The sequence below is a fragment of the Telopea speciosissima genome, chromosome 11, assembly GCF_018873765.1.
Source record: "Telopea speciosissima isolate NSW1024214 ecotype Mountain lineage chromosome 11, Tspe_v1, whole genome shotgun sequence".
Lineage (NCBI taxonomy): Eukaryota > Viridiplantae > Streptophyta > Magnoliopsida > Proteales > Proteaceae > Telopea > Telopea speciosissima.
Genome location: NC_057926.1, coordinates 39,908,583 through 39,931,000, shown reverse-complemented (window position 1 = coordinate 39,931,000; position 22,418 = coordinate 39,908,583). Strand labels below are relative to the sequence as shown.

General features: G+C 39.3%; 1 protein-coding gene across 1 annotated transcript; it reads left to right on the top strand.

The window, feature by feature from the left end:
• Nucleotides 1-786: 786 nt before the first annotated feature.
• Nucleotides 787-22,348, top strand: LOC122645581 (signal peptidase complex subunit 3A-like). The gene is made up of 6 exons (XM_043838886.1): nt 787-961; nt 3,668-3,715; nt 4,779-4,841; nt 15,175-15,228; nt 22,001-22,087; nt 22,190-22,348. Exons 1-6 carry the CDS (start codon nt 836-838, stop codon nt 22,313-22,315), a joined length of 504 nt encoding a protein of 167 aa, XP_043694821.1. The 5' UTR covers nt 787-835; the 3' UTR covers nt 22,316-22,348.
• The last annotated feature ends 70 nt before the right edge of the window (nt 22,349-22,418 follow it).

Sequence of the window (22,418 nt, the reverse complement as noted above, 5' to 3'; positions counted from 1 at the left end):
TTCTTATCTTACCAAAAAAAGATACTCCCTTTGAATTCTGATGCGCGTGGTAATTTTTATTGGCCAAATGTTCTCTGTGCCGGGGGTGCAAGATGCGCCCAGACACATTGGGGTGGGAAAATGACTACCCCGCCCCTCTAAATGGCTGTTCCATGTGTTTGGGCACAACCTATGCTCCCAGGCAGAAAACAATCGCTCTTTCTTATTATTATACATTAGATATCCTATGTTACATTCATCTTATCTTAATATTTTTGGAAAAATGTTTTCAATGGAGGAACATGACACGTGCATCTGGACACATGGGAAGTGAAATGACCAACTTGCCCCCTGTGAAATGCGAAATGACACTCTTATTGATGCTTTCGTGCGTTTCCATTCATAGGGCCATGCTCCCCCCACAAGAAACACTATCCCCCTCTTCCCTTTTTTTTTTTTTTTTTTTTTTTTTTGGCCAAACCATTCTTCTTATCTTAATTTGTTTTTTATTTGTTTTATATTTAATGACTATAAAGTACAAGTAAACAAGTCTCTAAGACTCTAACCCACTTAGTAGCATGTGATGTGTGGAAGCCAATTGCTATAAAGACCTGTTGAGTTCAAGCTTCTTGGATCTTGGTTCACACTTCAGACCTCCCTCCGCACCCGGTTGTGCGTTTAGACGTTGATGAAATGACCGCCCTACCCCCATGAAAAGGTAAATAAATAAAAATAAAAAATAAGTATAAAACGATTGGAAAAGAATAAAAACATTGTCCGAAGCCACTGTTGGACATCTGGGAGAAAGGATTAAATAGAAGAACTCTGAAGTCTGAGGGATAATAAGAAATTAAGAATGCATTCGTTCGGGCATCGTTTCAACACTCTCATCATGTTCTCTGGTTTCTTACTGGTTCTGCTATGGTCTCTGGCTTCTGTCACTGATATCTTCAACGTCCCCTCCGTGCATGGCCGTGCCGAGGTGAAGCTGAAGCGTTTTCCTTTTCTCATTTATCTTTGTTTTTCGTTTTATGGTCTTTGAAATTCTTTCCTGGGTGGTTTCTGATTCTAATTGTGTCTTTTTCTGGTTCCAATTCTTGATCTTAATATACATTGTTCGCTTTCTGATTTAATTCGTTACAATTCATGAACGAAATGGAATTTTTGGGGCTGTAGTTCTTATATGGATGCTGATTAGGGCTGTGCATTGGGGGTGGGGGGGGGGGGGAGGGGTTAATTATGATATGTGCTTCGTTATATTCTTATAGACTATCTAAAATTCCTCGTAGTGGAGTCACCGTGGAGAAATTTCTGTAGACTCTGATGTACATTGTTATCTGTGATTGTTGGGTACAGAGTTATATTCTTTACTTTATCACATACTTTTTGGACTAAGAAAGATAAAGTGTGACTTTTTTTTTTACCATTTTTTCAACTTGACGGAAAGGGCTATCGGAATAATTTGGGAAATTACATATTATTAATTTGACTTACTATTGGAAGTAATCGAAGTAAAGTTATGTTTTAGAATATATATATTTGGAGAAAGTTTTCTGAATGAGGTGGTGAAAATTGATGAGTGGGAGATTCCGCAAAATGATTATTTTAGTTATCTAGGCTCAATCATATATTAAGAAGGTGATATGGGGGATGATGTTTCACAAAGAATTAAAATAGGATGGATGAAGTGGAGAGGTGCATCTGGCGTGTTGCGTGATCGGTGTATTCCTTTAAAACTTAAAGGAAAATTGCTATGATGTATGGTGCGGAATGTTGGACAGTTAGGAAGCTTAGCATATTTAAACTCAGTGTAGTGGAGATGAGGATGTTGAGATGGATGAGTGGCAAAACTAGGAAGGATAAAATAAGGAATGATCATATTAGAGCTGATTTGGGAGTAGCTCCGATACATTATGAGCTACGAGAAAGTTGTTTAAGGTGGCATGGCCATGTTCAACAGAGGCCTTTGGATACTCCTGTACAGAGGAGTGATTTGATTCAGATTGAAGGAACTAAAATTTCCAGGGGCAAACCTAAAAGGACCTTAGTAGAAGTGGTGAGGAAAGACATGCATAGCTTAGGCATTATATCAAGTATGACTTCGAATAGAGCTGTTTGGAGGGTAAGGATCCATGTAGCTGACTCCATTTAGTTGGGATAAGGCTGAGTTGTTGTTGTTGTTTCAAAATAGGTTTTAAAAAACAATCTAAATGTATTGGGAAGTACCTTGAAACATGCTGCGTGCTGATTTCAAAGTCATAAGGATCTCTGAAAAAAGGAAAAAGAGGGATTAGTGCAAATTTTCAATAGCCTTGTTGATTATTTAAATGTGAGAGATCATCCTTTATCAGATGTGAATTCTCCTGGTCAAACATGAGAGATGCTCTAGTGGGATGCAGATGGACCAGATTCTTGTTTACGATGTAGTGGAGAGAACATTTTAGTTGAGATTGGCAAATGCTCTTCCCCGGAGTACATCTGAGTCAGTATCCTTTCTATGAGAGTGAATAGAGTAACTGGACAGTTTTTATCAGGAAATATGTGATTATCAGACCAAAATTTCGTGAAGTAGCTAGTAAGAGACATTCAGGGGGGGGGGGGGTCAATGAACATGGTTAGGAAGTTTATGAATTCATGTGAAGGTTGGCATCTTGTGGTTTGGGCGGAGTTCCCTCTATTAGAATTCTGTAGCTGTTGTACAGGATTACTACAGGAAGTAATATGATTGACATAGTTCCAGGCTGCAGATCAAAATGTTTTGATACTTCATATTTACTCTCAGACCTTTTTAGTATTTTGATAAAGCCACCTTCATAATTGAAGTTCTCTATTTTAAGTTCTGGAGAATGAGGGACAGGGTTACCATAATGTGTAACATGATTGACTTTGTTTCTGGCTGTACGGTGAAATTTTGTAATATTTCATATTTACTTTCTGAACCCTTTTTGTCATTTGATTAATCCCGTGCTTTATTTATCACTATTTTCTGTGCTTGATTTAAAAGTATGACATGTTTGGTAGATGGTAAACTTTTTTCCCCCCACCTTAAAGATTACAACAGAATGTATTGCCAAAAAAAGTAGCTAAAGTACCAAATATATAGTACAATAACAACAAAGAGGCAAGGCCTAATCCACAAGAAAGGACTTCAATACTTCATTATCTAGTAAGGTCGCAGATGCAAAATTTTCTATTCACACCCCCTAAGCCAACTCATCTGCTATTGAGTTAGTAGATCCATCCTCCAGGACAATGAGAACTCCCTTGGGCACAAATGCTCTAGCTTTCCTAATAAAGAAAAGATACTGCCAGGTCCCCCTACTTGATCTTGAAGCCACTGTATCACCATCAAAGAGTCTCCTTCGGCAAGCATGTCCATCCAACCATTGGCTGAAGAGATGTCCAGCCCTTGAATAATTGCTTTCAACTTCACTGTAGCCTTGTCAAAAGTACCAATAGGACCCAAAAACACTAACAATACCATACCCTTATGATTGCTAGACACAACCCCTGTTGGATATGTGTGTTCATCAAACCCAATTTAATGTATGTTAAAAAAAATTATTTTGCATTATCATTTTGTGGGATGTGTTCTCTTTATTTATTGAACAAAAAATTGGTGGAAAGTCATTAACAAATTGATATTGTGAATGAGGGCTCATACTTAAATTGTTTTCTGTTTCTTCAGGTCCTGAAAATAAATCGGTTTCGGAAGCAGCTGAATGGAAATGATGAGGTTAAGCAGTTCTGCTTGATCTTCATCTTAAGTTTCTAGAAGCTATTCAAGGCATGACTAGGACATCTTTCCACTGTATATGATTGATCATATTTTGAATCGAAGTACATTCTTTCAATTCACAAGGTTTAGCTTTTGACCAAAGTGGTATAAAAATTAGTAGTCAAGTATATTCTACTTAATTAGAGCTGTGCTCCTGGACTGCCCACCGATGAAGGGCTCCCTACATGGCCCAAGTATCAGGCAAGTGGCATCTTGGGTGGAGCCCAAATTTTGTGGAGAGGTAGACAAGGCCCTGTATGTCAAATTCCAGCCAAACAGGATTGGGCACATGGCAAACAAGGCCTTGAAAAACTGGGACTACCAAGAGGGTTCACACTGATGTATGGTACCAAGAGGTGAACGTCAACACAAGGATGCAAGCCAATACATGGGGAAGGTAAATAATTGAATTAGGCTCTGGCATTCAACATGTGGTTGATTCAGACCGTGCCCTATCTATTCAATGGATGGAACTGCCAATCATCCTTCCATGTGGCATAACTAGTTGGGGTACCTCGGAACCTCTTGGGTTGTGCACAGAATCTTTTGCCTTCTCATTAACATCTAACCTTATTCAGGCACCTGAGGATTGATTATTTTAATGAAGTTTTATTCAACAGAATATTTCCTGGGAAAGAAGTTGAAATGTACATAACAAATGTTGATGCTTCCATGAAGGTTTATAATTTCTTTAAGTTCTGAACCAAGAAAATACTTTTCTTTTGTTTTGCTTATCTGGGTCCTTACTCCTTACACTACTAGATGTGCCACCAGATAGAAGTTGCACATTCTTTATCTGCCGGTGATGTTCAGTCGTTCTACTCATTGGCAGTTTTTATCACCTTTTCTCCATCTTCTTGACATCTAAGACAGCTAGAAGTGAATTTGGACCCTTTTTTCTTGAAAAGTATTTCTGAATTCATACTGCACACATTTCTTTTCATGTCCCTATCATACTGACAATGCAATAATTTTGTTATTTATGGACAGAATTTGATATTTATACTTGTTGTTTTCACAGGTCACCTTGACCTTGAACATGTCCATGGATTTATGTTCAACTTTCACATGGAACACCAAGCAGGTATAATGCAACTTTTATTTCTAGTATTCAATTTTTTTTATGTCATAAATCCCTTGATGAATATAATCCTTTTAACACATCTCATGTTTCTACTTTCAATAATGATAATAGCACAAGTAGGGCCAAGAGCTGTTTCCTTCTGTTTACTTGTCTAGCTATGATTCTCAAATGATGGGCCCCCAAAAGTGTAGTTAATAATTAATCTTCCGATTACTAGAGAAGGGACTCTTTCTCTTTCCTCTCTTTGTCTCTGTGGTTTTGGGGTGGAGGTACTGTTCCTAATGTTGAAAGAGATGTGGAAGTGCTTCATTTTGTGAGAAGAACATCTTTCTCATTGGCACTTGTCAGCATGTTAAAATATCTTTGAAAATTTTTGTAGGTTATTATCTTTTAGTAGGGGTGTCAAAGGGCTGGGCTGGGCTTGCCCTAAACCTAGCCCAACTCTAGGAGCCTTAACCTAAACCCAAGCCCAGCTCGGCCCTGCCAGGGCCAAGCATACCCTCAACCCAGCCTGGCCCGGCCCTGAATGACCCTGAATATCTTGGCCCATTGAGTTGTGGTATTAACAAAGCCCAATCACAACCCACTTAACATAGCCCAGGCTATAAAAAAAGGGCGTTTTTTGCAAAAAGGCTGTTTCAAGATTCGATCCCTTGACCACTTGGTCACTGTTAAATTGTATGTAATAAGACGTGGGGGGCATATATGGGTTTTTACCCCTCCACCGACTCTAACTAGTAGAGTCGGCTAGTGAAGGGGCAGATATGTAATTTTTCCTCTGAGATTTTATTATAAATGAAGCTCTTGGGCTGATCTTATTGATCACTTAAACATTACAACATCAGAATCTGTTCTGCTAACTTGGTATCAGAGCCATAAATCTGATCTAGGTTACAGAATAGCCCCCCTCCCCATCGTTTCTCTTTCTTCTCTTCTTTTCTCGATCTTCTTCCCTCTTCTTCTTCTTGGTTCTAATCATCCTTAAAGGGCAGCACTAATGAGGTGTCAATTGATCTAGTTGCTGCCTTGCTCTTCACCTCAATCAATCAGTCAATGATGTAGAAACGAAATCTGGATCGATAGCTGCTGCCCTCCTTCCTGCGATTTGGAGTCTTCTTTTTTATGGAGATCGAGTCTTCTCAGCACTGGAGATCGAGTATACCTCTATTAGAGATCCACATCTCCCATTCTGGACAGCATCTATTCACATCCATCTTCAGATTACAGAAGTTATTTGATCCTATCGATCTCAATTTTTCGGGTTTCCAAAACCTGCATTCTCGAGTTTGGGGCTGCCTCTTCCGGATGCTGCTGCTTTTTTTAGGGAAGGCTTGTATACCCTAAAGGTGCACTCGACCCAATACTTGGCTCTTTCTACTGGCTAAAATTGAAGATATTGAGTTTCCCCTTTTTCAGAATTGATTTATATTTCCAGAAATCGATCTGAGTTTTTGGGGTAATTTTGGCTCATCGATTTGCACATCTTACTTGTTGCTGGTTATTGATTGATGGGCACTGATTCAGACATCAGTACAGCCACATCGAGAATGGAAGGACAGACTCGTAATGAGTACCTTCCCTATGCTGCCGCAATAAAGCTTGATGGTACCAACTACCTAATGTGGTCTAGGTCTATCTACTTGACTATTGCTAGTTGCGGCCTTACAGGACACATTACTGGGACTAATTTGAAGCCATCTGAAGAAGGGGCTCCTCTAGATCGATGGATCTCCAATGATTCCTTGGTAATGTCCTTTCTTTTGAATTCTATGCAATTTGATCTTGCTAGTGGATACTTGCTATTTGATACTGCCACTCAAATCTGGACAGCTGCAAAAGAGACCTATGGACATGTGGGAAATGATGCTCAAGTGTATGAACTCCGGAAAAAGGTTCATGACACCACCCAGAAAGAACTGTCCACCTCTCAGTACTATGCTGTTCTTTGTAGCCTGTGGCAACAGTTGGATCATTACAGTGATTACCAGCCTACTAATGCACTTGATATTGCCGCTTATTGCAAGCATGTAGATAAAATCAGAGTGTATGATTTCTTGGCTGTGCCGAATGTTGAATACGATCATATTCGTGTTCAAGTTCTTAGTAGAATACCTTTTCCCACCCTGGAGTAGGTCTATGCATTGGTACATACTGAAGAGACTCGTCAGGCCGCCATGCTGCAAGTACCCACTATTGCTCGATCTGCATTACAGACTACTTCCAGCCCTACTTTTGTTACCGATGGATCATCTCGCACTAATACCTCCTCTAAGGAGCCAGTTAAGTGTGAGCATTGCAATAAACCGTATCATACCAAGGTTACATGTTGGAAACTCCATGGGAAACCTGCGGATTTTGAGGCCAAACGTGCTGCCCGTGGTAAGTCCAAGACAAAGGCCAATCACATTGAGACAGTTACCGCAACACCCACTATTGAAACTGGTCTCTCCAAGGAAGAACTTCAAGCCTTCCGTCGAATGTTGAAGGGTTCATCTTCTACCGCTGCTTCTTCCACTCCTGCTGCAACAACTCCTACATTAGGTTCCCATTTTTCTCACTAAGGTATTCCTTTCGGTGGTCACTGTGCATCGGTTGTATCCAGCCCTTGGATTATCAATTCTGGTGCCATTGATCATATGACAGGATCATCCAGTATTTTTTATAAATGCTCTCCTTCTTCAGGCAAGGACAAAGTTCGAGTAGCAGATGGTTCTCTTTCTTCCGTATCTGGATAGGGTTCCATATGCTGGTCTCCATCCCTTACCCTATCTTCTGTTTTACACATTCCTAATTTTACTACTAATCTTCTCTCAATTAGTAGCTTAACTAGAGATATAAATTGCAAAGTAGCCTTCTTTTCGTTCCATTGTATTTTTCAAGATCTGGTAACAGGGAAGACGATTGGATGTGGTAAGGTGCATGGTGGTCTCTATTTGCTCGAAGATGGTTCTCCTACTCCACCAACATTACCCTCTCCATTATATCAGCTCCGTTCGGCTACTTTTGATCTCCATCACTGTCATTGCCGCCTTGGTCATCCACCTTTGGGAACTTTGTCCTGTGTTTTTCCTAAGTTAGTTCAGCATTGTAATAAAGACGAGTTTTTTTTTGTGAGGCATGTAGTTTGGCTAAACAGACTCGGTCTACTTATTTACCAGTTAATGAAAGAAGTATTTCTGTTTTTCATTTGGTGCATATTGATGTATGGGGTCCTTCTCGCCAAGCATCCATTTCTGGTCATCGGTGGTTTGTAATCTTTATTGACTGTCACTCTCGTACTACATGGGTCTACGTGATGCACATAAGAGTGAAGTGTTCCAGTGCTTTCAGCTATTCCATAAGATGGTTCAGACCCAGTATCAAGCTATCGTTAAAATTCTTCGGAGTGATAACGACAAGGAATACACTGACGGTCAGTTCCAGAAGTATCTTGCTGATCATGGGATAATTTACCAAACAAGTTGTGTCGATACCCCTGCTCAAAATGGAGTGGCTGAACAGAAGAACCGCCATTTGTTGGAAGTTGCTCGTGCGCTCATGTTTGCACATCATGTTCCTTCTCAGTATTGGAGCGATGTTGTCCTTACTGCTGCATAGCTCATAAATCATATGCCTTCTCGCATTTTGGATGCCCATGCTCCTATTGAAGTCTTACAGGGGTCCTCATCTTTTGTTTTTCCTCCAAATTTTTTGGCTGTGTTTGCTATGTTCGGGACACCCATTCTCTTGGAAAACTGGAACCTCATGGTTTGCCCTGCATTTTCTTGGGCTATTCTCGTACCCAGAAAGGATACAAGTGCTATTATCCTCCTACTCGCCGTACTATAGTGAGTATGGATGTTGTATTTCATGAGGCTGTATCCTACTATTCACCTCCACCTCTTTAGGGGGGAGAGTAGTAGTTAAGATGTGTTGGTTCTTGAAGACTCTGTTCCATCTCTTGATAGTGCTGCTGTTTCTGTTCCTGATAATAACCGTGTTTCTCAAAGGGAGAGTGGTGAAGATATTGCAATTTCAATTCAGGGGGAGCATACTCCACGTGTTCAGAAGAAAATTGATGATCCAAATCTTCAAACCTATCAGAGGAGTCGCGCCAGAAACAAGCAAGTTGAAACCACCACCACTCCAGCACATGTACCTAGCCAATTGGAGTCTCTTGAACAAGATCCTATTTCTCCTGGTAATATTTCTTCTCCTGAGTTACCTATTGCTCTTCGTAAAGGTACCAGAACATCCCATCTCTAATGTTGTTTCTTATGATTCATTATCTCCTTCCTATCGTACCTTTGTTTCCTCTCTTTCCTCTGGTTGCATGCCACAAAATTAGCAGGAAGCTATTGCAGATACAAAGTGGAAAGCAGCTATGGTGGAAGAAATGAAGGCCTTGAAAAAAAATAATACATGGGAGCTTGTGGCTCTTCCTCCAAGGAAGAAACCGGTTGGTTGTAAGTGGGTCTTTATGGTTAAGCAGAAGGTTGATGGTAGTGTGGACAGGTATAAGGCGAGGCTGGCTGCTAAAGGGTTCACACAGACATATGGAATCGACTACCAGGAGACTTTTGCTCTAGTAGCAAAGCTTAATACTGTTGTCATGTGCTGTAAATCTGGGATGGGATCTTCAACAACTTGATGTGAAAAATGCTTTCCTCCATGGAGAGCTTGATGAGGAGGTGTACATGGATGTTCCCCTTGGTTTCTCAACTAATGCAACTAGTGGCAAAGTTTGCAAGCTGAAGCGGGCATTATATGGACTGAAACAGTTCCGTTGAAACAGTCCTGTCGGGCTTGGTTTGGCAGATTTCACAAGGCCATGACCTCTGTTGGTTTCAAACAGAGCAATGCTGATTACACCTTGTTCATCAAGAGGACTGGTAACAAGGTTACTATTCTCATTGTATATGTTGACAACATTGTGGTTACTGGGAATGACAACGGTGAGATTATTCGTCTCAAAGATTTTTTGGGAAGAGAGTTTGAAATAAAAGAGTTAGGAAAGCTAAGGCATTTTCTTGGGATTGAGGTTGCCTGATCATTTAAAGGCATCTTTCTTTCCCAAAGAAAATACATCCTAGATCTTCTATTAGAAACAAGATTATTGGGCTGTCATCTTAGTGACACACCTTTGGAGGCTAATACCCAGCTTAAGGAATGTGATGGTGAACCGGTTGACAAGGGCCGTTATCAACGGTTAGTAGGAAAACTGATTTATCTCTCATACACGACCTGACATTACCTTTGCAGTAAGCTTGGTAAGCCAGTTTATGCATGATTCTTATTCCACTCATATGGATGTTGTCCTTTGGATTCTCCGCTACTTGAAGTCAGCATCAGGAAAGGGAATACTTTTATCTCCTCATGATAATTTTCGGGTTGAAGCCTTCACCGATGTTGATTGGGCTGGTTCCCCGGACCGGAAGTCTATTGCTGGGTATTGCACTTTCGTTGGTGGCAATCTAGTCACATGGCGCAGCAAGAAGCAAAATGTTGTGGCTAGATTGAGTACAGAGGCAGAATTTCGTGTAATAGCCCAAGGAATTTATGAGCTGTTATGGCTTCGAAGTTTACTACAAGGCCTTGGTGTTCCTACTCTTCTTCCAATGATGTTATACTGTGACAACAAAGCTGCAATCAACATTGCTCATAACCCAGTGTAGCATGATCGCACCAAGCACATGGAGATTGACCGACACTTCATCAAAGAAAAGCTTGAAAGTGGATTGGTTTGTGTACCCTTTGTGAAGTCTGGTGATCAACTGGCTAATGTGTTCACTAAGGGATTATGAGGGAAAATTTTTATCCTTTTTTTGTCCAAGTTGGGCATGTTTGATATCTATGCTCCAACTTGAGGGGGAGTGTTAAATTATATATAATAAACCGTGGGGGGCATATTTAGGTTTTTACCCCTCCACCGACTCTAAGTAGTAGAGTCGTATAGTGATGGAGCAGATATGTAATTTTTCCTCAGAGATTTTATTATAAATGAAGCTCTTGGGCTGATCTTATTGATCACTCAAGCATTATAACATTAGAATCTGTTTTGCTAACAGTCACAATAGAGCAACCTTGACCTTTGTACCAAAGCACGCCCTCTGTATATTGTATAAACATATATATTATATAATACAGGGTCGGGTGGCCCTGCCAGGGTTGAGGCCTCAACTCAGGCCCTACCTGACCCTGCTAGGGCCATGTAAATATCAACCCTAGCCCGACCCTTGCTTATCCTCAGGCCTTGCCCAGCCCTGTCCGGGCTCAGGGCAGGTTTGGGCGGTCTCGGGCTGGTCGGGTTTTTTTGACACCCCTATCTTTTAGGGTTGATGTTCTCTGTGGGGGAGCATGGCCCCTGTGCGCACGCGGGGGCCAATGAGAGCACACACATTGGCATCATTGGGGTGGAATTCCGCCTTTCATAGGGGGTAGGGCGGTCATTTCACCCCCCTTTGTGTCTGGGTGTGGGCGGTACACTCCCCCACAAAGAACTTTTCTCCTATCTTTTAATCTTTAAGTAGTATCAAGTGTCATTGACAGCATCATGTAAGCATAAAAAATACCTCCTTCAATTCCGAAGTCAACAATTTTGTAGATTATATCTTTAGGTCTTTAATTTGAATGAGTGCCTCTTTTATAATGGTGGTGATGGTTTCGGTGGCGGAGGTGATGGCGGAGGTGGAGGTGGTGGTGGCAGTGGCGGCGGCGGTGGAGGTGGAGGTGGAGGTAGTGGCGGTGGTGGTGGTGGTGACAGTGGTGGAGGTAGACGTGGTGGTGGTAGGGGTAGTGACGGCGTTGATGGTGGTGGTGGTGGTGGTTGAAGTTGCATTGGAGGTGGTGTTTTATTTTGAACGTGAAATTATTGCTTTGCCCATCAAATTAAGCACGTGCTCATTGAAGAGCAACTCTCCCCTTATTTTTTCCTTTTATTTCTGGGACAGAGAAGCTTCAAATTGGAGTTTTTTTTATTTTTTATTTCTCAACAACTTTTTTTTGTCCCGGTTCATTCCTAGGAACAAAAAATTGAACCGGTGTTAACAAATGGATTTGTCTTATTTTTTTGTTCCTAGGAACAGAGAAATAGAGAAACAGAAGTGTTATCATGCAGGCCCCGAGTCTCATTGTTTCAAACCACACCGACTACCAAAGAATTTGATATCAGATCTTTTAATTGGGATATCGTGGGCCAGTGTTTCACGACACTCAGTTCGCTTTCTTCAAAGCCATTTTTCCAAATATATAATCAAGATTCAAGAACATTCAGCTTTTCTTGATTATGGGCCTTGTCCATGTTCTCTTTGGTCCAAATAGTTATGCCTTGTAATTCATAAAAAATTTCTGAACTATAAGCCATGCGCCTTAGAATTGTTGTCCATCTGCAGAAGTGATGTGTGATAGAAATACTGTGAATTCTAAAACTTCCTTGACATTGAAGCTAGAAATTTGTAGGCAGACTGATGCAGGATAGGTTTAGAAAAGCTCTAGAATCTACAGATAATGACCCTTTTCATAGTAGGAAGCTTAGAATAGACAAGAAGAGAGAATTAAGAAATAACAGAAATATATAGCTGTAGCTATAATTATAGTAGCCAGAAAACAATGCTGAAGCTAATAACCCAACTTAGTTGTGGCCTAGGTATCCGTAATTCAATTCTACTTAATTCTTTTGAATGTCCAAATTGATACACTAATTTTAAAGCTCAGACCTGTATATAGACCTCAGCTCCAGTCCAACCCTCCTGTTACCATGTGAAAATGGCCCCTTTGAGTGTTCAACCCCTTTCCTAGACAAATAAAATATCAGCTTAAGAGATAGACACTAGCTGTTAGCTCAAACAGAAGTTCTGTAAATAACTCTTAAAATGATTTAGAATTCAAAAAGAAAATCAAACATGTTGTTCCATCGATGCATGATCTTCTTCGAGTTGAATGTGGACTTTATGAAGAAAAAACATCACTGTTGAAGCTTGAAACACTCCTGCATTGAGGACAAGGTTCTAAAACTCGGGTTTCGACCAGCCAGAAATCGAGTTCGTCTCGGTTTCGACCATATCTCGGTCGAAACCTGAGATTTTTCCCATTGATGGAGAAACCAAGGTTTCGACCCCAAAACATGTTGTTCCATCGATGCATGATCTTCTTCGAGTTGAATGTGGACTTTATGAAGAAAAAACATCACTGTTGAAGCTTGAAACACTCCTGCATTGAGGACAAGGTTCTAAAACTCGGGTTTCGACAAGGTTTCGACCAGCCAGAAATCGAGTTCGTTTTGGTTTCGACCATATCTCGGTCGAAACCTGAGATTTTTCCCATTGATGGAGAAACCAAGGTTTCGACCCCAAAACAAGGTTTTTTAGGTCTGATTTTTTGCAGGTTGCCTATTTTTCACATTTTAAACACAATACATGAATTACATTCACAAAAAACAATCACTGAAAATAGTACTTGTGGTTATTGACCCAAGTTTACTAACGTACGCGCTGATACAATACAGACACTAAAATGATATTATAAATTTATAATTAGTTCACATAATTATAAAGTACTTGAACCATGAATAATACATTGAATCCAAATAAAACATTAAGATGCTCCTCTTCAATTCCATGCGGAGTTTCTTGGTGGGTCTAATCCACGAGCAGCGTATCACTGAAGATTGCGAAGCCGTTCCTCCGAATGCACAACATACGTATCCCATGACATGTTATAGGACCAATTGGTCTGATAGTCCAGTACCGATTGGAAAAAGAAAAGCACAGGGTTGGAATTTAATGTCAAACTCTTTATTGATCTTCCCAGCCCACCTGAGAAACTTTTTGTCGTACAAGGAGATGCCTCCATAAAAATTGCTCTCCTCCTTGAAATGATCCTCTTTTCAAGATCTATGAACCCCCAAAAAAAAAGCAAAATCAACAAACAACACATCATACAATTTGAACAATTACTGTGGAATAGAATATAATAGAACAAAAGGAATACCAAGAACAACTTCATTTCTCCCAAATATTTCTTCATCAGATCCTTTTCTCCATTTTGAACAAAAAATCTTTGGAAGGATGGACGATTTTGACCCAGAATGGAATTTTAACTAAAGAAAGAAATAAATAAGGAGAAGAAGATGCAAAAATAAAGAATAGGAGAAGAAGATAGGAATAGAAGATAAGGCTGTCAGGTAGGAGTAGAAGATAAGGCTGTGTAGTATGGTTATGCACCTAAAAGTAAAGATGTTTGGTCTGTGAATTATTGGCATCATGTTCAGTTCAGCTAAAACCAAGGAAAAAGCATGCTGTAAGATGTTTGGTCTGTGAATTATTGACATCATGTTCAGTTCAGCTAAAACCAAGGAAAAAGCATGCTGTTTGGTCATGGTTTCGACCATTTCGACCTGCTTTTGATCGAAACCGTCGAAACTAGACCGAAACGCTCGAAACCAGGCCGAGTTAAGGGATTTTTAAAAGTTTCAGTCCAACTCGTCTCGGAACCTGTCAAAACCGAGACAACTCGACGGTTTTGACAGATTTCGGTCGAGTTCTTGATCACTGATTGAGGACATTCGGAATGTGCTAGTAAATTGAGATTGCTTGAGCTTTTCTAGACCTTATTTTCGTGGGGAATGATCTTGCTGAAGAGTTTTAACAACATTTTCAGGAAGTCCACCTTTGTTAGCACTATTTGTGCTTATGAGGAAGAAATCAGGCTTCCTCATATCATGAAAGTGCTAATCCATTCTTGGTTTGCGATCTTATTGTGTCATGGAAAGCACACTCAGTTTTCTTGTTGTTAATGCTGCTATCTGAACATACCATTTCTTTGGAGCCCAAGGGAGAATCGGCCTTCCTAGTGGGGTTTATATGGAGAAACCTCTCTACTGAGCAAGTCATTAGAACATTGTTTCTTCCCTGCCACATAAACTAGAATAAGCTTATGGTTCCCTGTTAGAACCTACATTTCAAGCCTTTGAACCAGCTTTCTGACCTTTTTATTTTGAGTTTCAGAAATTGATCTAAACAATTGGCAATGGCTTGGCTTGGTGTGGATATAGATTTAGATCAAACTTGTGTATGAGATGTGGGAATTTCTTGGTATTATGGGACTCCACTGCAAATGTGAGGATTCCTGAAAAAAGAAATAAAAAAGATCTCAAAAGTTATAATCACAACTATGTTACAAGGTTGCTGCAGTATTTGCAGTTTCATCTTACTTTCAATGGAGCCTTCTGTGTATCCTGATACAAAAGTCATTTCATTTTTCATATCTTCCTTGTTTACTACACTGTATGGCAACCAAAACATATTCGTCATGCTGATATATGTCATCTCCATTGTACCTTGATTTGATATTGCAGGTCTTTGTATTTTTAGCAGCTGAGTATGAAACTCCAAAGAATTCTTTGAATCAGGTTTGCCTTCATCCCCACCTTCCCCCCCTCCCACCCCCCTCTAAAAAAAAAATCCTTACAGAAGCCATTTTCACAACTATACCCCAATATTTGGATAGTTATGTTTGTATTTTGATTAGCTATATAGATTTAAGTCATGGTTTCAAGTAATGCTACCTCAGTGGTAAACTTCTCCGTAATGGATGAATTTGTGACCTGGGACATTTGGAAATCTTTTCCTTGGGCCCAAACCTCCATCGAAGAAGGTACACAATTGAATTCATGAATTGAATTGTATAGATATCCTAGGAAGAGTTTAGGTTCTCTAATGCAAATCTGATGTATTTTGAAATTTAATTGATGCAGGACAAACCCTAGAAACTAAGGTATCCTGCAGTAGGGCAGGATCACAGGTTGTAACATCCTAATATGGATGTGAAACAAGGGCTGGAATTTGCACAACGTTGCATTCAGCATTAGAAATAAATAACAGAATTTTCCAATAGCAAGATATCACCATAAATCAAATGAATAAACACCTTAAGCTTAGGAAACAATGCTAGCAACAAGTATGGTTAGTTCTACAAAGCTAGGTAAGAAGATTTAGGGCATTGCATTCAAAGAATCATTAAGCATGCATGACAGTCCACAACTAGAAGCACTAGGAATATATTTAATATCAAAATAATGTAACCAATTCAGAATAGTTACTGTTTCGGGGCTGAAAAGGATGGGAATACCATGCAAACATAAATATAAAATTCTGTTTCAAGGTTAAGAAGAAGGGATAGGTTGTAGGGGTTGAGTTAGGGTTAGGGTTTTCAAGATAAACCAGGGAATGGGGCTGGGATGGCTAGTGATAGGGTTAGGATGGGGAAGAAAGGGTTTCAGTTGGGAGAGATGGAGAGGACTGGCGGTAATGGGGCTGGGGGTTTTCGGCTACAAGGGATGAGAGGGGAAGGGGTTTCGGTAGTAGGGAATGGGAAGGGTATTCACGTCAGCAGGGGGGAAAGGGAGAAGAGAAAGGAGAGCTGAGGGGGAGGGGAAGAGAAAGAAAGAGAGATAAGAGAGAGAGAGTCGTACCTTGAGAGGGAGGGGGAGACTCGTAGAAAGGGGGAGGGAGAAAGCCTTACGCAGCAATTTTTGTCTTCATTCTTCATCCCTCAATAAAGTGGCTGATTACAACTTAAATAAAAGACAATAAATGAATATCCCTAAAATACCCTTAACCTAATTAAAACAAAAGAAACTAACAAAATGCTCTCACTTAAGTTATAAGGGCTGAAACAAAACTGCAGAATTAAATAAATAAAAGTACTAAATGCCCTTCACTTATTTAACATAAATACTAAAATAAAAATGACGAAAAATAACCCTAGGTGTCTAAACAGCCTCGTGCTGGCCTGTAGTCTTAGAAATCATCATTGAACCATAGTAACTGGCTCTGTGGAAGTAGTCTCCTGCGCCTCTAGTAGTGGTGCACAAAGGGGGTGTTAGAGAGTATAAATGAAGAAAACCGGAACCGAGAATGGAGGAAGAAGAGAGAAAGAGAAGAAGATGAGGAAGAGGAGAGAACTGTTAAACTTATCAGTCTCCCTCATAATGCTTGTATTTATAATCTCAAATAACAATAGAAAGGGGAACTCCTAATCAGATTAGGAATTCCTAATCATGATAGGATTCCAAGTTACAATAGGAAAAGAACTAGAACTAACAACTCAAACTGAAACTAAGACTAACAACTCACAGTAGAATTAGGACTTGACATAATTAGAAACTAGGACTCCAACTAGGACTAGGAAAATAGAAGATACACATATCAACCAAATCACTGTTCACGTGAACAGTGTCGCGTGAATAGTACTTCAACACTCCCCCTCAAGCTGGATTATACAAATAAGTAAAGAAAGAAGATCCAGCTTGAACTAAAAGGAAAAAAAAGAACTCTATAATAATGCAAACACTCCCCCTCAAGTTGGCGCATACAAGGTATTAATGCCCAACTTGAACAAAATGAGAAGAAACTAAGTTGCAGCAGAATCCAGCTTGACAGATGAATGTAGCTCCCAAATAAACCTTCAAGAACTTGAAATAATTGATCTTCAAAACCTGGACAGACATGATCAGCAAACCGGGACTAGAATTTCTTCCAAAAAAAGGCAGCTTTTAACGATCTTCAATAGCTAACCAGTGATGAATCTCAGATTGTCATAATGACATAAAATCTTGAAGTTAAATAACTAGAGCAGCAAGTAGCGGAAACGAGCTGAATTAGGCAGCGGAAAAACACTGTATCAACGCAACTGAAAGTCCTCAAATAGGCAACAACCAAATACCTTCAATACTCTTCAATACTTCAATCTCCCCCTTACGGCAAACTCAACCCAATAACGAAGGATATCCAATGGCAATGGTAGAGAAAACTGATCTTCTATGTTTTGCACCAATGTTCCTGCAAGTTTTGCATTCTGTAATGTCTGCAGGTGTATTGTACATAATCCCCCCCTCACGTGTAGTAGTACACGTGGACAAATAACGGAGATTATGTCGGAGATAGTGCAAAAGTATAAACTTTCAGAATTCTCCAAAGGTGCTATGGGTATGAAAAAAGGAAGGAATGACAAAATTGTAATTTACTAGAAGTTTCCAAAGGTGTTATGGGTAAATACCAAAGGTATGGGATATGAAGGGAATTAGAATTATTGAAAGAGAACGGTGTTGAAAAAAAAAGGATGGCATGGCTGTAAGTTGGTGGAAATCCACTTTTAAATACAATCCAAGCCAAAGGGCAAACTAGTAATAAACCAGAATTTTAAGGGTCAATTGGGTAGTCAAATAGGGGAATGTATGAAAAAGTAATGGCAGTTTGGTAACTAACCAGAATTTTGCAAGGGGCCCTTGGTAAATAAGAAAATAATGGGTCAAGTAGGGAATTAGATTTATAGATGAGGGACATACTTGGAAGGAGCAAACTCTTAATGGCAAGATGTAAATAATCATAAGAAGGATGGGTACTAATAAAGGTAGGGTAGTAGGCTAGTAGCATTAAATACCTAATAAGTTAAAACTTAAAAGGAAAAGGAAAAGGAAACGTGAGGAAGAGGGAGTCAACAAGAGGTAACGTGATATGGGTAGTGACATAAGATGGGGTTAATATGGGAAAATTAGGTTAAAATAAAATAAAAGGAATCATGAAGAAGGATGTTAACTTCTTCCTTACGACTCAACAGAACCAGCAAATCCAGCGGAAACCCAACATGATTTAGTTAATAGATCTCTCTCTTGCAAGCTTGGTTCAACCTGAAATTTAAGATGTTGTAACGTAATACCAGGGCCTATTGATTCCCACAATATTGAGTCCAGAGAGTAACGATAGAGTTGAAGTGGTGATTCTGAAATCAGCCGTGGTGGTAGTTGCAGCTCAGATCGAAACCAGGGAGAAACCATAAACCAGCAAGTGATCGATGCAGCCAGTTAAAGAAGAACCAGAAAAAAATAGTTCGATATTTGGAGAAATAGATTCAAGAGAGTGAAAACCTTTGATAGATGCTGTCCATGGCTGCTGGAATGAATCTCCAATAAGAACAACCAATCTCCAAGGCAAAAAAAGAGACTTGGTCTTTAAGGGAATAGAGACTCCCAAAAACGCAGGTGAAGAGGGGCAGTAGCTATCGCAGGAAAAAGATCTTCTTCAAACCATTCATTGATGAAGTTGAGTGTCTCTCTTGATGGTAGAAACTCCTCCAAAAAATTACTGCAGCAGCAAGCAAAGCAGAAAATCGATTCTCGGAGACAGCATAAACTCCATCGACCAAACCTTCGAACCAACAAATATCAGAAACCATAACAGGGACCGCAATAATCGAAGAACCAATGAACCCCTCAACATCAAACAGAAGGGGTTTCAACAATATCAAAACGCCATCAACAATCGACTACCATATTCAGCGATTTCTGAACCCCAAAATCGATAGCAGAAACCAGACAATCCATGCGGCAGAATAAACACCATGACCAGCAAACCTTCGAATCAAATATGTATGATTCATCATACGAAACCCTAGTTCTTCTTTTTTTATGAACTAAGGTTTCCTTCTTCAAACCAAAAACTTAAAACGACACTCAAAACGACTATTATGGAGAGAATTAGTAGTGGTTACAATAGCTCTGATACCATGTTAGAGAGCATAGATGAAGAAAACCAGAACCGAGAACGGAGGAAGAAGAGAGAAAGAGAAGAAGATGAGGAAGAGGAGAGAACTGTTAAACTTATCAGTCTCCCTCATAATGCTTGTATTTATAATCTCAAATTACAATAGAAAGGGGAACTCCTAATCAGATTAGGAATTCTTAATCATGATAGGATTCCAAGTTACAATAGGAAAAGAATTAGAACTTACAACTCAAACTGAAACCAAGACTAACAACTCACAGTAGAATTAGGACTTGACATAATTAGAAACTAGGACTCCAACTAGGACTAGGAAAATAGAAGATACACATATCAATCAAATCATTGTTCACATGTACAGTGTCACGTGAACAGTACTTCAACAGGGGGGCATGATGACCCCATCATTGATTTTTTCTAAAATTAGTCTACAATTTTGCACATTGTTGTGTAGAATGATTGAATATACATATAGCATTGATCGGACCTAGTTGATTGACAACTTAGAATATCAATTGCAATGCTATTTGTTGTACTCTTTAGGCTTAACCACTTTGGCATTAGGACTTTCTTTCAACATTTTCTGTCCCCTGATTAACTTTGTGAATCTGATTTGTTGCTAAATTTTTTCAACAATGTTGTGCTGCAAATTGTTGCATGGAATGATTGGCTGCAAATTGTTGGATGGAATGATTGAAAATACATGTAGCTTTGATAGGACCTAGTTGATTTACAATTTGGAATATCAATTGCAATTCTATTTGTTGTATTCTTTAGCCCAACCGCTTTTAGCATTAGGACTTTATTTCAACTTTTTCTCTCCCCTGATTAACTAACTTCCACAACTTTATTTTCCTTTAATCCCTACCCTGCGGACTGTTTTATCAATATGTTTCTTTGTATTTTGATTGGTGGTTAAAATATGGGTGGCTGTCTGTCATCACTCATCACTATACTTCAATATTGAAGCTTTGTGAGTGTAGAAACAGATTAAACGTGGACTCAATTCCTTCTTCTTTCTTTTAATTGATCTAACCATTAAAAGACAAACTCATCACTATACTTATATTTTGCCACTTTGTGTCTGTCATCACTCATCACTATACTTTTAATTGATGTAACCATTAAAAGACAAACTACAACAGTTACTGGACTCAATTCCTTCTTCTTTCTTTTGTTGTCCCTCACTCATATCTCAAGTTTCAGCCCAGATGGAGTTGGCCAAGTGGCAAAATAAAGCTTTGAAATTCAGAATAAATTGTTATCCCTTCCCCCTGCCCCTCCCCACAAAAAAAAAAAAAAAAATCCAATGAAAAAATGATACTTCTGAACAATTATTGAAGAGAAAAGTGAAAAAGAGGTCAATGCATGGAAAGAATGAAAGATATATGATTGAATTTGAGCTTGAAATTTGATACATGGCCAGTCCAGACAATTCCAAGGGCTCAAAAAATGATGCAAGTGCCCCTACAACTAGACACAATAGAGTTCTGCATTTCCTGCACAGTGAAAGGAACTGACGAAGTGCATTCAAGAAGCTTTATATTTTTAAGACACCAAATTACCTTTTAAAGGCCTACTTGATTTAGTAAGTTTCCTTGGCTTCCTGCTCCGCGTCAGTACCTGAGTTTCAACCTTTGTAAAAAATAACAAATTGATCTGTTGGTCTGACTATGTGATCTCTGTGTAGCTGGACAACACTACACAAAATGCCATGTTTGAACTTTCCTCACTTTATAGCATTTCCGTTACATTCTAGAGATGTGGGAATCACAAAACCATGCTCTCTTTTCTTGTCGATTCTTTGATCCTGTTCATATTGAGTAATATCAGTAATGCTTCTGACAAGTCATTTTTCCACGAGTTTATCATTTGGTTTGGATTTCTTGGCATTTTCTTTTTAAAATAAAAAAGAGCGACCCAGTGCACAAGGCTCCTGCTAGTGCAGGGTCTGGGAGGGGCAAATGTACACAGCCTTACCCCCGTTTCACGGAGAGGCTGTTTCCATGTTTCCAACCCGCAACTTGATGGTTGCGATAGCGCAACCTGATGGCATTTTCTTTTCAGAATCTGGATCCAAATTCCTTGAGTTTCTATGTTGTCTCTTAATATACTTAGCTCCTCTGCATTCAAGTATTCAAGAATGGCAAAGTTGTCTTTCATCCAAATGAATCTTGTGAGAGATGTACATGCATGTGATGGTAAATCTTTAGAAGTTCTCTACTCGGCTAAGTTGAGCTGTAGGAGCTGGCCCCTAGTATTTAGTCACAAGTAGCTTAATAAATGATGATTTACTGTAATCATAGTTTGTTTTTATTTTCTCATCCTTTTATGGTTTTGTTTTTAGTTTGCTCAATCATTTGCCATGGAACCTGATGGTTTGAACTTGTAAAAACACTTATGTTGTTTGACAACTGTGCAAAATCATGCTTGACACGATAGAGATACTCTATTATGGTGTAGTTCAATATTACAACATGAATGATGGACATTTTTTATATCCTGTAGGACTTCTTTCGTCTCTTCAGCGTTGTATTTTGGGTTGAAGCAAGGATCTGCCAAAGTATACTGCTGCAGAAGCTATTTTATAGACTTATAAAAAATTTCTTTTTTTGTCTCCAGATCTCACTTTGGGACCATATAATCCTCAACAAAGACCAGGCAAAGTTTGAGACTCGGATCGTTTGCAAATACCCCTTAATTGATCAGGTAGTATTTTCCTGTTATTCTGTATCTACATCCACTATACCGTTAACCTGTCATTGTCATAGTTTGAGTATTGATTATTTATTTATTTATTTTTGGATCCAGGGAAGTAATCTTCGTGGTAAGAAGATCAAACTTGTTCTCCACTGGTATGTTATGCCCAAGACAGGTAGAACCATAGCAGACATGATGGTAATGTCTGATATCTGTGTACCTCAGACATACACATAGATCATCTATTTCATCATGTCATGTCAGCCATCTAAAAAGTTTAGTTGTGAAAAATGACATTAGACTGACATTGTTTACTAGAATTTCTAGTTTTCTTCTCTTC

Coding starts and splice junctions, on each gene's coding strand:
- LOC122645581 (XM_043838886.1), top strand. CDS start 836: ATGCATTCGTTCGGGCATCGTTTCAACACTCTCATCATGTTCTCTGGT. Junction 4,842..15,174: donor TCACATGGAACACCAAGCAG/GTATAATGCAAC, acceptor TTGATATTGCAG/GTCTTTGTATTTTTAGCAGC. Junction 22,088..22,189: donor AATACCCCTTAATTGATCAG/GTAGTATTTTCC, acceptor TTTTGGATCCAG/GGAAGTAATCTTCGTGGTAA.